General features: G+C 43.3%; 1 protein-coding gene across 1 annotated transcript in view; it reads right to left on the reverse strand.

Annotated features, from left to right (window-relative positions):
* Nucleotides 1-10,275, reverse strand: part of gfpt2 (glutamine-fructose-6-phosphate transaminase 2) — a 41,685-nt gene extending 31,410 nt beyond the window's left edge. Inside the window, exons 1-4 of the mRNA XM_088343876.1 lie at nucleotides 10,080-10,275; nucleotides 6,050-6,157; nucleotides 2,670-2,777; nucleotides 2,476-2,601 (exon numbers count right to left, since the gene is read on the reverse strand). Of these exons, the coding sequence (XP_088200002.1) occupies nucleotides 2,476-2,601; nucleotides 2,670-2,777; nucleotides 6,050-6,157; nucleotides 10,080-10,086 (349 nt within the window). The 5' untranslated portion in view covers nucleotides 10,087-10,275. The remainder of the gene's footprint in view (nucleotides 1-2,475; nucleotides 2,602-2,669; nucleotides 2,778-6,049; nucleotides 6,158-10,079) is intronic.
* Nucleotides 10,276-17,700: the final 7,425 nt, after the last annotated feature.

Below are 17,700 nucleotides of genomic sequence, written 5' to 3' on the forward strand. Positions count from 1 at the left end.
CAACAGCTCAGGTCTGCATGCGATGGTTCTTGCGATTAAGCATCTATTGGTATTTTTCCACTGTTTCCTTCTCGAGCCACTCGTGTTGGCCACTTAGATGGAGGCCATTGCTCGCTGCTAGACGGTATCATTGTCTGCTCCTGCATTGTCTTTCAGTTTCATTTGCTTTCAATGGCTCAGGTCTGCACGCAACGGTCCTTGTGATTAAGCATCTCCTGGTATTTTTTCACTGTTTCCTTCTCAAGCCACTCATGTGAGGCACTTGGTTGGAGGCCGTTGCTCGCCGCTAGCCATTATTGTTATCTGCTCCTGCTTTGTCTTTCAGTTTCACTTGCTTTCAACAGCTCAGGCCTCTTGTGATGGTCCATGTGATTAAGCATCTCCCGCTATTTTTTCACTGTTTCCTTCTCGAGCCACTCATGTTAGCCACTTGGCTGCAGGCTATGGCCCACCTTTAGTGGCTATTGTTGTTATCTGCTACAGTCGAGCCCTGCGTGGGATGGTCGTCGGTTCCCATGATTAAAGCATTTTTGACTTGTTTTCACTTTTTCCTTCTCTAGCCACATATGTTAGCCACTTGGCTACAAGTTATGACTTGACACGAGTCACTATTATTTTTCGCTAATACTGTTTCGTCCTTCAGTGGCATTTGCCTTCCACAGCTGAGCCCTGCATGACACAGTCAACAAGTCTGTGATTCAGGCACCTTTGACTTTTTTCCCACTGTTTCCTTCTCTAGCCAATCATGTTGGCCACTTGGGCACAAGCTAAGGCTCGCCGCAGGCAGCTATCGTTAAAGTTAGCTGCTTCTGCTTGGTCCTTCCGTGTCCCTCTCCTTCCACAGTTGTCTAGTCCGGTGAATCAGGCATTTTTGCCTTTTTTCCACCGTTTTCTTCTCTAGCCAATCGTGTGAGCCACTTGGACACAGGCTATGGTTCGCTGCAAGCTGCTATTGTCATTGTTAGCTTTGTCCTTTTGTGTCACTCGCCATCCACAGCTGGTCATGCATTTTAGCAGCTTCCCTCGCGAGCTGCTAGAGTTAGCCACTTGCACCAACTCTGACCAACTCCATTTAATGGCTCTTTTCAGCTGCTCTCGAGCTTGCTCGCCTTTGCTGTTTTTTTTTCAGGGATGAAGAGCAGCTTTTGTTACCTTGTTGCTGGCAGGAAAATATAGAAGTAGGTTTTGGAATTTTATAAAGTGGTCATCTTTGAGCTTTAGCAGCATTTTAAGCTAGCATGACGTTTATACGCTGCCCCTTGGATAAGATCTTATATAATCATACACTCATTCTCAGAAGTAGAAATGTGCCACACTCATTGTAAACATTCCACCACCGCCGATACATAAAAAGGGTGCAGTCGGACAAATTTGACAACGCAAAAGGTACTCATTAAAACATTCTAAACCGATCGGTATTTCTTTTGCTGACAGCAGGTATTTGCAGATAAATCATTGCAGATCTTGTCATATTTTCAGAAACGCTCTCTCGGGGGCCGGAATAGTAGATTAGAGAGAAACAAAAAAAAAAGAAAGAAATAAGAGAAAAAGGGAGCGAAAAGTAGAGAAGGTGGGACAAAGAACAAGAGAAAAGGAGAAAGAAAGAGAGAGAGAGAGAGAGAGAGAGAAGAGAGAGAGAGAAAAAAAAAGATTAAAAGAGAAATAGAAAGAGCGAGGGGGAAAGGAAGAGAGAGGAAGTGTGAAATCCAAAGAGAAATAGAAAGACAGAAAAGAGAAGAATAGAAAGAGATATGGGGAGAAAGAGAGAAAATAGAAAAGAAGGTAAAACGACAGTGAGAACGAGAGAAAGGGAGAAAAAGAGAGAGAGAGTATGTGAGAAGCAAAAGAGATAAAAAGAGAAAAAGCAAGAGAGAAGAAAGAATGACATCCAAAGAGAAATAGAAATAGAGAAGGAGAGTAAGGAGAAAGGGAGATAGAGAGATGGAGAAAGCAAGAGAGAGAGAGAAAGAGAAAAAAGAGAGCAAAAAGGAAAAAAGAAAGCGAGAGCAAAAGAAGGAAAAAGACACAGAGAGAAAGAGACAAAGAGGAACAACAAATGAGAAAATGAGAGACAGAGAGAGTGAGAGAAAAGAGAAGGAGAGAAAGAGAGAAGGGGAGAAAGAGAGATGGAGAAAGCAAGATAGAGAGAGAGGAAGACAGAAAACATGAAAAAAGGAAGAGAGAGCAAAAGAAGGTAGAAAGACAGAGAGAGAGAGACAAAGAGGAACAAAGAAAGAGAAAAAGAGAGACAGAGACAGTGAGAGAAAAAGTGAGGAAGAGAGAGAGAGAGAGAGAAGAGCATTTGTGAGAGGCACCTGGCTTTGGCAACATCAACATCATTTCAACCCGCGGCTCGTTTTTCTCTCGCGCTTCCCTCGGCGTTGTCTCGCGGGCCGGATTCGATCCCTTAGCGGGCCCGATCCGGCCCGCGAGCCTCTTGTTGGACGCCCCCGGTCCACGTCCATAAAATCTCACCGTTGTGGTTGTCGGAGCGATGAGGATGGCTGTTGAGGGCGCTGGGTTCTCCGTGCGTGGCCCAGCGCGTGTGCGCCAGCCCAAAATGGCTGAAGAGTTCTTCTTCCAGGTCCAGAGAGTCTTTCCCTTCAAAAGACAAGGGAGTCAAAAAAGAGGACGTCTCCCCCCGGAAACACCGCCTCCGCCGGACTCACTGTGGAGCTCCTCGTCCAAAGCCTTGACCTTCCCTCTCTTCTTGATCAAACAGATGCTTTTGCCGGCCGCGTCCGAGTTCTCTTTGCTCCTCCCGTCCACGGCCACGCCTGACGACAGACGGGAGACGACATTCGTCCGTTAATCGCCGAGAACGCCGAGATCCGCGCGGGATCGTGGCCGGGGAGGCCGGGTCCTCGGGTTTCGCTCCAATAAGAGGAGCGTTTCTGTAGCGCGTTCCGGAGAGGCGTGGGCGCCAGCGGGCTGTGCCGGCCCGAGACACACCGCAGGAAATGACGCCGGCGTGCTTAACTCCACCAAACACGAAGCAGAGCTTATATTTGTTTCCTTGCGTTTGTCTACAGGAAATTCTGTGACAGTCAGGACTCGAGCGTGAAGAAATCAGTGAATATTCTTGGGCAGTGTTAAACATGCAGCCCGCGGGCCGGATCATGCCCACCGAGGGTTTTAGATCAGGGTACGGTGTCATAATAGTCTGTGGTTGGAGCAAGTCTTTAGCGCCTTCTTGTGACTAAGGGCATCGCAAACAAACATCTGTTGACTGAGGTTTTGAGTTTTCCCTTGTCCTCATGGAAGTTTTAGATACTGTCATAATAGTCTTGTTATAGTCTGCAGCAATGTTCCCTGTCATTTTCCTTACGGGTCTGAGCGTTCACACAAAGTGGGCGAGCAACGCTTGAAACAACAGTGAGCAACGGCAATCCCAAGTGTGGCAAGATCATTCATGATCGAACATGCCCAAAACTTGAGTTTCCAGCAATCTCAAAAAAAAAATTCACTTTTGAATGAATTGACTCATGTATTATTGCAAAGGTTGTACGGACTACAAACGTCATTTGTTTTTACAGCAATTCTTTCACAAGATTTATTTTTTTCCTGGTATCTTTTGTCGCATCATACTCACATTTTGGGGGGCTTATTGAGTCGGTGGCACGATACACAATTGTATTTAATCCCATTTTTGAGTGGAAGTACAATGTCGGCAACAAAATTGACTTGATATCATTGGAAATGATTTGAATGCAACACAAACTTTTTCTTCTTTTTTCCTGTTTTTTTCTACTTTTTTAAAAATTCCTTTTTAAAGAAATCTCATTGTGTTTATTTTTTCCGAGCTGTTACTTTTTTCTTGCTTTTTTGTTCTCTATTACCTTTTTTACCTTTATTTGCTTCTTTCTTTTCTTCTGGCTTTTGTTCTGAATTGTCCTGCTCTTTTATCTCTTTCTCTCTTTTTGTTTAGTTTTTTTCTCAGCTTTTCATTACTTTTTCATTTTGGTATTTTTTTCTTTTGTGTTCTTTTCCCCCCCTTCCTTTAAGTCAATTTGTGCATCATATTTGGTCATATAGGGATGAAAGAAGCAAAAACAACCCGAAGAGCCGTTTAGGACCCGAAAAAGCCGGTTACTTTTAGTGAGCCGAGCCGAAGGAGCCGGTTCTCGGAAAACTTCACTGACTTTACTCCACTTCGTTCTACTTCGACTTTGACTTCCAAATACCGCATTTAGAACACAGCGTCAGGGGAACCCGTGTAATTTTACCTTCAGGCACCGTAACTTTGACTTCATTGGCTTCTTAATTAGCGATTTCGAGCCCTGATTTTTGTGAGCTGGCTCGATTTTCTTGTGCGAGGAAAAGCTCTGGGTAGTGCGCCGTTGCGCACACACGCGGCTTAGAGGGAACATTGGTCTGCAGTCTTTACAGCCCTTTGAGACTCCTTGTGATTTAGGGTGTCCCAAATCAACAGGACTTGACTTAATTAAAAGTATGAAGTTGTCGTGTCCAGCATGGTCGCCGTGGCGACCGGCTGGCCCCGCCCCCTGGGCACGGCTGCAGTAGATCAGCTCATTTGCGTGTGTGCTACTTAAGGGTGGGTTGTGGGTTTTGCGGGTGCTGGCTCATTGCATTTTCTGTCTGCATCTCCCGTTCTGTTTTGCTCTGTCCTGTTTCGTTTGAGTCGGAAGAAACCTGTGTTTGCACGTTTTGAGTTAAAGCCTGTTTGTTCCGTCTTGTCCCCGAGTTTTGGACGACTTTTATTTTGGTAAATAAAAGTTTTGATCGTCAACGCGATTGAGTTCTCCCTTCCTGCCTCCTGCCTCCGTTCTGGTCCGGTCCCCTTCGTGACAGAAGTGTTTGTAAACCAATAGGGTTAGCGTTGTAATACACACTAGAGCAGGGGTGTCCAAAGTTTTCAGAAAGCGGGCCAGATTCGGAAAGCTTAAATTGTGTGAGGGCCGATCAAATTTTCTTGAACATTTTTATGACACAATCCTCATTAAATTCACCCTCCACGAAAGTGTGTTGACCTCGTCGCTCGCCTTTGTAGAATTTTCATTTGACTGGCGGTGTTCGTTTTTTTTAATAGATTCCCACCAAAAGGGGGTGCCAACGAAATCGGTGTTCCGACTCTTGCTCTAGGTTGAATTTCCTTCATTGCATCCACCGACACCATTTAGTCATTTAGGTAGTCAGGTATGTTATAAACCGACAACACACATCATTTACTTACATTTTAAGTACCAAATATACAATGAAGCAGTTACATGATATATATTTTAGAGCAAGATTCACTAACTCTCCACAAACGTTTGAACAGAACTACAATACCCATAAATCACTGCACCGCAGAGGTTCAGTCACGGGACCTTGCCGAGTCTATCTATTTGAAAAACGAAAACGGCGATCACAAAGACGGCTTAAAGTAAGAAAAACCAAAGCGTGCTCACAGAAATCAATCGAAGGAGGATTTACCGGTGACGGATCGCTTTGCTTAACGCACACTAACGTTTGAAGTCCTCTTGACTCCAGCTCCAAAGCACAATAACGTGCGCGCTCCCGTTTTAAATTCCAGAAGCAGTTGTTTTAGATTTCGGTTAAAAAAAAAAAAAACTCCAATTTCCACTTGTCCTGGAAGCGGCGGCCCTCACATTCAGCTTTCCTTTTTTATATATGGGGACGGTAGCCAAAGCGGTACTGCCACTCAAATTTGTAATATTTTTTTGTGCAATTGTATTCCTAATGCGGTCAACATGACTGTCGGGCCACATATTATTCATTTGATGACGGAGGCAGCAGGCCAGTAAATATTTACCTCACTGTGAATGTGTGAAACTGGAGTGTCATGCCCAATTTCGTTGTCACGATATGTTAACCCATTTTGTAACAACGACAATAAAGGTATATTCTATTCTATTCTATTCGATCACGGGCCGTATGTGGCCCGCGGGCCTGACTTTGGACATGCCCGCACTAGAGCTTTAAACATCATGTAGGTCTTTTTTGAAGCCTCCCAAATAAATGTTTAGGACATGTATAGGCTCCCTGTTCACGGCAAGTAGGGCGTGTGCGGGGAATCCGCTCTCACCTGCTGAATCGTAGCCTCTGTACTCCAGTCTTTGCAGTCCCTTCACCAGCGTCTCAAATATCTCCTTCCTGGTACGAGGAACTCGATGGTTCAGGTAAGCGAAAATACCTTCCAGGCACAGAGGAACGCAATGTTAACCCGAGAACATATAGCCAATAACTCCCTTTGGTGATGCTTTGACATGCGAAGACATGCATTCAATGTAGGTTAGGAGGACGAGGAACACTCCATTGGGGATAATAGATACTTGAAAGACCAGGTGTAGGCAAACTACAGCCCGCGGGCCAAATCCGCCCAGTCAGGCTTATGTAATCCAACCCGCCCAAACAAAAATTGGGGAAAATATAATGATAACATATGAAATAGTAAATAAAGAACTACTGGTTAGAATTTTGTTTTTGTTCTGGTGCCGCTCTTGTCCCCAGTGTCCCTTTTCGTGTATCTTTTTAACTCAGGGGTGTCAAAGTCATTTGAACTCGGGGGCCACATGATACAACATTCTGTCAAGGGCCGGACGAGTAGATTCAAGAGAAAGAAAAAGAGAGAGAAAGAAATAAGAGACAGAGTCAGAGAAAAGGGGTGGAAAAGAAAGAAAGAAAGAGAGAGAGAGAGAGAGAGCATGAGAAACAAAAGATAAAAAGTCGTGAGAGAGGGGGAAAAGAAAGGGAGAGGAAGAAAGAAATCCAAAGAGAAATAGAAAGACAGAAGGAGAGAAAAGAGAAAAGAAAGCGCGAAGGGTAGGAAGAGAGAAAGAGAAAAGAGAAAAAAGGAAAAAAGGAAGTTAGAGCAAAAGAAATTAAAAAAGACACACAGAGTGAAAGAGACAGAGAGAGAGAGAAAGAGAGAGAGCGTCAGGAACATAAGAGAAAAAGTCACGAGAGAGGGGGGAAAGAAAGGGAGAGGAAGAAAGACATCCAAAGAGAAATAGAAAGACAGAAGGAGAGAAAAGAGAAAAGAAAGCGCAAAGAGTAGGAAGAGAGAAAGAGAAAAGAGAGAAAAGGAAAAAAGGAAGTTAGAGCAAAAGCAGTTAAAAAGACACAGAGAGAGAAAGAAACCAAGAGCAAAAAAGGAAGTGAAAAAGAGACACAGAGAGTGAAAGCGACAGAGAATGGGAGAAAAGGGGTGGAAAAGACGGAGAGAGAGAGAGAGAGAGAGAGAGAGAGAGAGAGAGAGAGAGAGAGAGCATGAGAAACAAAAGTTAAAAAGTCGTGAGAGAGGGGGAAAAGAAAGGGAGAGGAAGAAAAAAATCCAAAGAGAAATAGAAAGACGGAAGGAGAGAAAAGAGAAAAGAAAGCGCGAAGGATAGGAAGAGAAAAAGAGAAAAGAGAAAAAAGGAAAAAAGGAAGTTAGAGCAAAAGAAATTAAAAAGACACACAGAGTGAAAGAGACAGAGGGAGAGAGAAAGAGAGAGAGCGTCAGGAACAAAAGAGAAAAAGTCACGAGAGAGGGGGAAAAGAAAGGGAGAGGAAGAAAGACATCCAAAGAGAAATAGAAAGACAGAAGGAGAGAAAAGAGAAAAGAAAGCGCGAAGAGTAGGAAGAGAGAAAGAGAAAAGAGAGAAAAGGAAAAAAGGAAGTTAGAGCAAAAGCAGTTAAAAGGACACAAAGAGAGAAAGAAACAAAGAGCAACAAAGGAAGAGAAAAAGAGAGACACAGAAAGTGAAAGAGACAGAGAATGGGAGAAAAGGGGTGGAAAAAAGGGAGGGAGAGAGAGAGAGAGAGAGAGAGAGAAAAAGAAAGAAATATGAGTACAGTGTCTTTGTGAGAGGCATCTGGCTTTGGCAACATCAAGTTGGCCTATTTCAACCTGCAGCTTGTTTTTCTCTTGCGCTTCTCTAAGTGTTGTCTCGCGGGACGGATTCAATCTCTTAGCGGGCCTGATCTGGCCCGCGGGACGCCTGTTTGACACTTGTGTTTTAACTCCTTCAGTAAAAACGTCTTCAAACCTTTGATTGTTCGTATGGTCTTGCGTAGTTGACGATAATTCATAAAAAAGTCACGGGAGGTTAACCAAAATGATGGTATTGTTGCCTAAACTGGTAAAGGGAGTAACAGGTATAAATACTGTCACAGTTGCCATGGCGCCCAATTGGCCCCGCCCTGTGGCGCCAGCTGAGGCTCATTGACGGATCGGCTTTCCGTCTATTTAAGCTCTCACTTTTCCTTTGTCAGTCCGTCAACAAACCTCAGCCCCGCAAGACATGGGTTCTGACTCGGTCCTGTTTTCCTGTCGGTATTTGCAGTCCGGTATTGTTCCCGTTTATTGTTGTCCTGTTTAATATCGATTTCCAGTTTCGTTCCTGTCTATTTTTGTCCTGTTTATTATTCTCTCCAGTTTTCGTTCCTGTCTAGTTTATCCTGTTTGATTTCGATATCCTGATTCATTATCAATCCTGTCTGTCCCGTCCTGTCCGGTATCGACCCCATCTGTCCGATATCTGCTCGGGCGATTGGAATCGATCTCGTCATTCTCTGGCTTCCTGTCTTTCCACGCCAGACTGCTGCCTAACGTGCATGTCTCGCCATTTCCCATAAAATAAAAGGCTTGTGTGAGAACGTCACGCGTTTGGGTCCTGATTCTGTTCCGGTTCTCGACAAATATGTATTTCCTTAATGGATGCAATTTGGTTTTAGAAGCATTTACTTGGATTTGACAGGTTTTTCTCTGGAAAATGAGACTAATTTAACCAATAGATGAATATATTGTTGCTGTCAAGTGAAAAAAACCTTATTCCTTTTTTTCCTTTTTTAAAAAAAAAATACTTGTTTTCCCTAATGTACAATGACAACAATTTTTACAATGTGCACATTCTCCAAACAAAAGAATAGCAGAATGAAGTACTTTTCGCTTACATTCTTTTTAAGACGTCTCATGACAAATAAAGTTAATATAAATGAATCAATGATTTCAACGAGCCCAGCTAAAACACATTGGTCTTACAGTATTCTGATACATACTAACTTTTCTTTTGACTTGTTTTATAAGTAATAAGAAAAATAATATTTCAAACAAGCAACATTATTGATATAGTTCAATAGTGTATATTTTGTACATTTTTTCATGAATTGCTTGTTCCAACCAAGCCTTGCGGTGATGCTAAACAGAGAAGCAAAAATATTACACCGTGAAACATTGATTTTCATGATGAAGAAAGAGGAAGAAGGCACACATTTCAGGACATTTGGGACTGTTCATAAAAATAAAAAGGGAGTTAAAGCAAGGAAATATTCATATTTAAGGGCATGCCAAATCCTTGCAAGTGGCATTTATATAATTGCTTACATTTCGATGTGCGGTCGCAGCCCCCCCCCCCACCCTCCGCATCCACCCGCTACTCGACTCCACCAGCTCAAGTCACGTCGACCCAAAGGTAGATAAAATGCCATTTTTTTCCCCCTTCAAATCTATATTTATTTATGTTATCTGATCAAATGCATATTGCACAAGAGTAGTACAGAACATATATTATTTTGTTACTTTTTATCTGGGGTTTGTAGGGCATTCGATATTTCCCATAGGTTTCTATCCCCCGCTATACGCCAATTTCACACGGCAGTCTCCACCTCAGAATGGATTCATGTCATATCCAGGGGGTCTACTTTACTAACAGAAATGTTTCAAATCAAAAAATATCCCCACGGAAATGCATTATGATTTTGGGACCAAAAAACTAGAACCAAGTAGAACTTTTTCACGGAAGGGGGTTTCATATGGCTAGATATGTTCCTGTTCTGCAGGAATGTTACCTCCCCTTACACGAGCACATAGAAAGTTTCGCCGGTCGTTTTTTTTCCCTTTTCAAGAAACTTTGACAAAACTTGGCTAAAGATTTACTAGGAAGTTGTAAACGTCTGATTGCATTTGCAGTGAGGATGCCGCGACTAAACTCCACGTTGCAGTTCAGGCAGACACCAAAACGGAACGGAAAAGAAAAAAAAAACACGAAATACCCTACACGACCTCAAGAACCTGAACTAACCACCGCGTTCAAAACTCCAATTTGGAAAAGAGACTTAAACGCCACACTTACCGCACATGTCTGAAGCGTCTGAAGTTTTAGGTTCCAAAAAATGAGAATAAAATCATATAAAAAGAAGAGTTGTATTCTCAGCGAGTGTTGCGAGTTAAATGAGCGCCGTGGGTTTGCAAGGAGCATTTAAATGAGCTCCGTTTTTCCTCTGGCTTGAAGCGTTGACGCCTTCATTTGTCTGTCCACATCTGTCACATCAGGCGAGCCCCACCTGTCTTGCACACGGCACTACAGTCACGTGATATGTGCCTCTTACGCCACGCGTAGTGACGCTCCCCTACCTACGACCATTCGACTTACGATAAACGGCAGATACGAACATTTTTCGGGATGTGGAAAAATATCCGGACATTGCTGATTTTGTATTGTGCACCTTTTTCAAGGTAGAGGACATGAATGTAGTGCTTCTTTCCGCCACGTGGCGCTGTGAGAGGTCACCTAGTATCCACCCGAAGAAGAAATCCAGCCTCTACTTCCTGGTTTGTGTGTATGTAACGGATGTCATACTAACTTTTGTTTTCTTGAAATTCCTGCTGAAATATGTTGTATTGTTCGTGTATAAGTGTCCTGCAATGAGGAGTCCAACCGTGCCACCTGCCGGTATGGGGAAAGGTTTGGTTTGGCTTTAGACTTTGCGACAGGAAGGTGGGTTTTTGGCAGTCTAAAACGAGCTGCCAACGGTAAGACACGATCTTTTGGTGCTCTGCAAAAAAAAGTGAATTTTAAAAATTAAAACCACAGCTGACAAATCTCTCAACATGCACAGTAATGTGATTGATGTTGTCAAGCTGTTTGGATTTATTTTCGTTTTGTTTCTGTCGCCTTTTATGTTAGTTTTGCCGGACGTTGCGTGTTGTGCTAAAATGCTAATTCCCCTTATAGAGATCAAAGCCAGCAGAGAAGCTTACCACGTGTTGTGTTGTGAACCATTCATTTGCAGTAACTGTAATAAAAACCTCATCCTCCAGTCCAGCGTGAATGTGGATCTTTGGTGGGACAGGTACACCGCGGTTACATGTATACACACTGCAGATAAGACGCACTGTTTTAAATCTGGTGACATGACATCTGAGCCCTTTAGTGTGTTCTTTGGTTTAGTTAGTTTAGTTTTAGTTTAGTTTAGTGTGTTCGAGCTTTTAGTGTGTTTTGTGTGTTTACTGTGGTGTTCCGCAGGGTTCAGTACTTGGCCCCCTTCTTTTCAGCATTGACATGCTTCCATGAGGTGATATTATTCACAAGTATATCAGTTTCCATTGCTACATAGAGGACACTCAACTACATCTTCCGACGGAGGAATCTGCCACACTAAATTGTGGAAATTTGGTGGCCTGCCTCACTGAGATCAAAGAGTGGATGTGACTCAACTTCTAGCGCCTTAACTCTGAAAAGACCGAAATGTGAGTTATTGCTCCATCTAAATGCTGTGACTTGTTCTCATAAACAGCTCTGAACATTGACGAATGCCATATCACTCAGAGTGACTCAAGTCAAAAATGTAGATGTCGCATTTGACCCCAATCTGTCCTTCAAAACACACGTTAAGAATATGACTAGAACAGCAACATTGCTAAAATTCACCCTATGCTGCTCATGTGTTTGTTACCTGACTGTAATGCACTACTCTCCGGTCCCCCGAAGTCCAAAATCAAGAGCCTTCAGCTGGTACAAAATGCTGCAGAGAGGCTTTGAACTAAGAGAAGAAAGTTTGATCACATGACCCCAATTTGAGCTAACCTGCATTGGCTCCCTGTTAGCTTAAGATGTGATTTGAAGGTTCTGTTGCTAGTATACTTGCTTATCTTTCAGATGTAATTTCCCCCTATGTTCCGGTCCGGAGCCTTCGTTCTGAAAACGCTGGTCTACTCGTGATACCAAGAGCCAAGAAGAAATCCGCAGGGGCTGTGGAATGCTCTTCCCCCTGAGATCGGATCTGCAACCTCAGTGGAACAGTTTAAATCTAGGCTTAAAACACACTTCTACTCTATAGCATATGAATAACCTCTATTTTCTGTTGACGATATCTGTGTATGATTTGTTATTGCAACATCCATTTTGGCCTGGTCATCATGGAAGGGGGATGACCTCATGTGCGGTCCCTTCTCCAAGGTTTCTTCATTTTCCTCATGTTGAGGTTTTGAGTTTTTCCTTGCCCTCGTGTAGGTTGCAGATCAGGGGATGCTGTCATAATGGTCTGTGGTTTGCAGCCAAATCGTATGGTGTATTGAGCGGAAATAAAACTTTCACAAGGCTGATATGATGTTTTGTATTCGTTCACATCAAGAACCCAATATTGTTTTAAACACATAAAGTGTTCCCTTTCTAAATTTCCAACACACTTTGGGACTTCCTGTCATCTTTCTCTGTCCTTAGTGTCAGTATTTGAAATTTTGATGAGACAATTCATCAATGAGTGCATCATGTACATGTGGCTGGAGAAGGAAAAAGTAGAAAAAGGGTCAAAGATGCCTGAATCACGGCACTTTTTGGCATTATTATTGTTTCGTTGAAATGAAAGGACTATTTTTAAACCCCTACCCACTCGTGTTTTGCTGTAGATCGATGTGTTTTGGGAACCTATGGCTGGGGAGCTATACATGGCTCTTTTCATGAGTACCGTATTTTCCGCAGTATAAGGCGCACCTAAAAGCCTTTATTTTTTTCAAAAGCTGACCGTGCGCCTTATAATACAGTGCGCCTTATTTATGGATCAATATTAAGTCGCAAAGTCTCGCAACTAATCCAATCAGCCGCCGACTCGATTTTCCTCCGAACGCGAGTAGTCCGCGGTGTATGCTGGGATTTATATACCGGCGTTTCATTGGCTAACCAATGTGTCGATCATCATTTGAATGGATCACTATTGGCTAAAGTTGTTCGGAGGTAAAGGGGGCGGATCCTTTTTATCATTTACAGGCTGGCATTGGCTTAAACGGCAAAACAAAGCCTGCAATTGGCCGAAAAAGATGAATGTGAATAGCAAGTCTGGTTGTCTACGGCATAAAGAAAACATGTTTTACCATTATGTATTTGTAAACATTTGACTTTCCTGGATTTACTACACTCACGGATATAAGAGGACCATGGTTGCACACGGTGAGCTACTCCGGCTATATATTTTCCCAGTATCTTGTTTCAAAGTGATGTCTATGTTTCTGTGATAGGTCTTTTTTTAAATTAAACTCAATTCCAAGTGTTTATTGTCATATGCACAGTAAACTTGTGAGCAAAAAAGAAAATAGAAACTAAGGAATGGTTGGCATATCTTGAATCCCAAGACTTTAACCTTCCGAATGATATTTGGAACGATGCATTTGAGTGACATCGTACAGACACTGTTTCCGTATATGTCTGAGACACGTATTTGCTTCTTTGCAAGCTTTCAGAATGTTAAGGGGGTAATCAGTTGGACTGAACTATCTGACTGTTTTGTCCACGTTCCCATTGGTGCGCCTTATAATCCGGTGCGTCTTATGTATGTCAAATATAGGACCAAAAACTATTTTTTCGGGGTGCGCCTCATAGTGCGGAAAATACGGTACATATGGCTCCGAAATCAAATGTAACTATTGCACATCTCTCTGTGGCGTTCCAAAGTCAAGTGATTTCATCCCGATTTTGGTCGATATAAAGCCGAAGCGACTTCATGCAGAAGTTCGATAAGAAAAACATTTAAACTGACAAATAAAAACATTGACTTTGATCGGGTGAGCAGTACAGGTGGGCAGATCCCTTCCTTCTCTTTTTCTCTCATTCAGTGCAGTCTACACCCAAAGTGAATATGACTGTATGCTTATTGTTTGCAGTCATTGGTGACATTTTTACCAAAGAACTTTGCATGCACATTGTTTCGAAACCGTTATGAAGGACAAATTTCATGGAAATAAATGGCCTCAACACTCTTAACTGTAGGTGGAAATGGCATATGGACATGGATTTGGGACACAGGATTTGGCATTATTATCATTTCATACATTTGATGGAGGGCAGCACGGCGGCGCAGTGGTTAGCGCTTGTGCGGCACAGTTCATGTCATGGGAACCTGTCGTGGGTTCAAATCCAGCTCCAGACTTCCTGTGCGGAGTTTGTATGTTCTCCCCGTGCTTGCGGGCACTCCGGTTTCCTCCCACGTTCCAAAAACATGCATTTCAGGTGGATTGGCCGGTCCAAATTGTCCCTAGGTGTGAATGAGCGAATGAGTTGTCTGTCCCTGTGTGCCCTGCGATTGGTTGGCAACCGGTTCAGGGTGTCCCCTGCCCACTGCCTGGAGATGGCTGGGATGGGCTCCAGCCCCCCCGCGACCCTAATGAGGATAAGCGGTAAGGCTAATGAGATGAATGAGACATTTGATGAAATCATCAAATGACACACAGTGAAATAGAATGTGCTTTTGTCTAGAGAGCATGTTTGGCAGTTTTTTCAATTTTGTCTGAAAAGATATGATGCAGCTCTCTCAATTTCTTTTGCTTTTATGGCTTTTTGGCTCCAAAAGGTTCCTAACCCCTGCCCTAGAAGAATCAATGTGTATTTCAATAGATCAAGAATGACCAAGAAGGCCTCGTTCGGTTTGACGGGAGTCGCCGCGCTCCGCTGGAGACCCAAATAACAAATGTCCGCATTGTGTTTTTCACGCCGCCCGCATCGGCCGGGAGCCCGACGATCCCCTCAATCATCACGACGGGAACACGGAAATACTCCTAACAACAGTCAGATTAAGCTTGACCGAAAGCAATTTATTTGAGCGGGCTAACTGGATTTTTACGGCAGAAATTCGGATTTTTCTTATCGTTTTTTATGGAGATTGCCGCCTTATCGTTTTTCCGTGACTAATATCGACTGGACTCTGGAATCCGTCCGCCTATAGCGCATGACTTATTTCATAATCATTTATAAATCAAACCTGTTCTATTAGATCAAGGGTGTCAAACAGGCGGCCCGCGGGCCGGATCAGGCCCCCCAATGGATTGAATTTGGCCCGCAAGACAACGCTGAGGGAAGCGCAAGAGAAAAACGAGCTGCGGGTTGAAATATGGCCGCTTGATGTTGCCGAAACCAGGTGCCTCAAACAAAGACGCTGTACTTGTAAGTCTCTCTCTGTCTCTCTGTCTATCTTCCACCCTTTTTATCTCATACTCTATCACTCTCTCTCTTTCACTCTCTTTCTCCCATTTTAAATCCCCCTCTCTCTCTCTCTCTCTGTCTTTTTACCTTCTTTTGCTTTCTTCTTTTTTTGCTTTTCTCCCCTTCTCTCTTTCTCTCCTTTGCTCTTTCTATTTCTCTTTGGATTTATGTCTTTCACCCTCTCTCAGTATTTCTTTTTTTTATCTTTTTTTTGTTTTTCACATTCTCTCTCTCTCCTTTTCTTTCTTTCTTTGTACCACCCTCTCTTTCTCTCTTTTTTTTCTCTCCTTTTCTCTTTCTCCTCAATCTACTAGTCCGGCCCCCGAGAGAATGTTTGTTCCATCCCCCGGGTCCAAATGAGTTTGACACCCTTGTATGAGACCACAGATGAAACTGTAACGTATGGCTAAAAATTGAGAACATTTTGCACGAAATAGTTAATTGAGTCATGCGGTTGCCTCGTTGAATCGTTAACTATTTTATTTTGGAGTTTTACTACTGTACCATTTGACGTTTTATGCCAGATGATAAAAAATGACCTTTTTATGTCTTTATGGCACCTAATCGTTGCTTATAAATTATTTTTATGATTTAATCGGCATTCTCTTTCGCCACGCGGTCACGCACCCAATACACAAAATAATATCGGGAGGTTGGGTCTACGTATGGTAGGGGTGGGCCATCTTGTATCTCGTTGGTAAAGAATTGTGCTAAATCCAGCCCAGTGACGGCAGGGACTCGAGAGAAGATCTGAAGGTCTTTCCATGTTTTTAATAGCCTAAACTCGTCTTAAGTTCTTCAGGATCTAAATGAATGAATGTAAATGGTCCGCGTTTCTCTAGCGCTTTTGAAGTCAATGAAGACCTCCCAAAGTGCTTTACAATGTGCTTCACACTTACCCATTCACACACACACTCACACACCAATAGCGGCCCTGCAGCCATGCAAGGCGCCAACCTGCTTTTTGGGGGCATTAGGGATTCAGTGTCTTGCCCAAGGACACTTCGACATATAACACGGAGGAACTGGGAATCAAACTTGGTAGGTTGGTTGGTCTATTAATTGGTTGATTGAATGGTTTTTGGTTGGCTGGTTGTTTGGAACAGAGAGTGGTTGGTTTGTAAGTTGTTTAGAACGGTGGTTGGTTGGTTGGTTGGTTGGTCGGTTGGTTGGAACAGTGGTTGGTTGGTTTGTCAGTCGGTTGGTTGGTTGGTTGGTTGGTTGGTTGGTTGGTCGGTCGGTTGGTCGGTTGGTCGGTTGGTTGGTTGGAACAGTGGTTGGTTGGTTTCTCAGTCGGTTGGTTGGCTGGTCATCTGGAACAGTGGTTGGTTGACTTCCTTTTTTTTTTGGTTGGTCGGTCAGTTGGTCGGTCATTTGGAGCAGTGGGTGGTTAGTGGGTTGGTTGGTCGGTCTATTGATTGGTTGGTTGAATGGTTTTTGGTTGGCTGGTTGTTTGGAACAGAGAGTGGTTGGTTTGTAAGTTGTTCAGAACGGTGGTTGGTCGGTTGGTCGGTTGGTTGGAACAGTGGTTGGTTGGTTTGTCAGTCGGTTGGTTGGTTGGTTGGTTGGTCGGTTGGTCGGTCAGTCGGTTGGAACAGTGGTTGGTTTGTCAGTCGGTTGGTTGACTTTCTTTTTTTTTGGATGGTCGGTCAGTTGGTCGGTCAGTTGGTCGGTCATTTGGAGCAGTGGGTGGTTAGTGGGTTGGTTGGCTGGTTGTTTGGAACAAAGATTGGTTGATTTGTAAGTTGTTCAGAATGGTTGTTTGGTTGGTTTGTCCGTAAGTGGTCGATCAATCAGATGGTTGGTTAGTGACAACCAATCCAAAGTGATAAGAATAACATAAAGAAAAAGAATAAGAGTAACAGTATAGCGCTAATTTAAATTTACCAGAGTGTGCAGAAAAATCTGGACTAATAGGTTGAAGTGACGCTCGAGGTTTGCGTGAGCGAGAGGCAGGAAAGACAAGTCGGCCACCGCATTCCTCGGCAGGCTTAAAAGCTTAATGGAGCAAAGTGTCATCATGTTTTCAATATGACCGTTATCCTTTAAGATCCATTATTTAAGACATGTACTCAGAGGTCATCTTCTCAATGCCGCAAAAGCTTAACAGAACCTCCTTCAAGAGATATCCATTCTAATTTGTCGAGGCGGTTACTGGTTAAATGATTGTCTTTTGTGGGGTTGAAATCTCACGTTTTTCTATCAAATCATCTGACATTAAGAGATCAATTTGTAATCTGTAGTTTCTTATCGTAAATCGTCTGTAAGAGAGTAGCTCGACCTTGAAGTCAGACGTCTTGATAGCCCGATATTGATAACATGTCATGGTCGCCGTGGCGACTGGTCTGCCCCGCCCCCTGGGCACCGGCTGAAGCAGATCAGCTAATTGCGTGGCTGCTACTTACGGTTGGGCTGTGGGTATTGCGGGTGTTGGCTCATTACACCTTTTCTGTTCTGTTATGCCTTGTCCTGTTTAGTTTAAGTCGGAGGAAACCTGTACCTG

This window comes from Urocampus carinirostris, chromosome 9, assembly GCF_059441175.1.
Source record: "Urocampus carinirostris isolate Australia breed hairy pipefish chromosome 9, RoL_Ucar_1.0, whole genome shotgun sequence".
Classification (NCBI taxonomy): Eukaryota; Metazoa; Chordata; class Actinopteri; order Syngnathiformes; family Syngnathidae; genus Urocampus; species Urocampus carinirostris.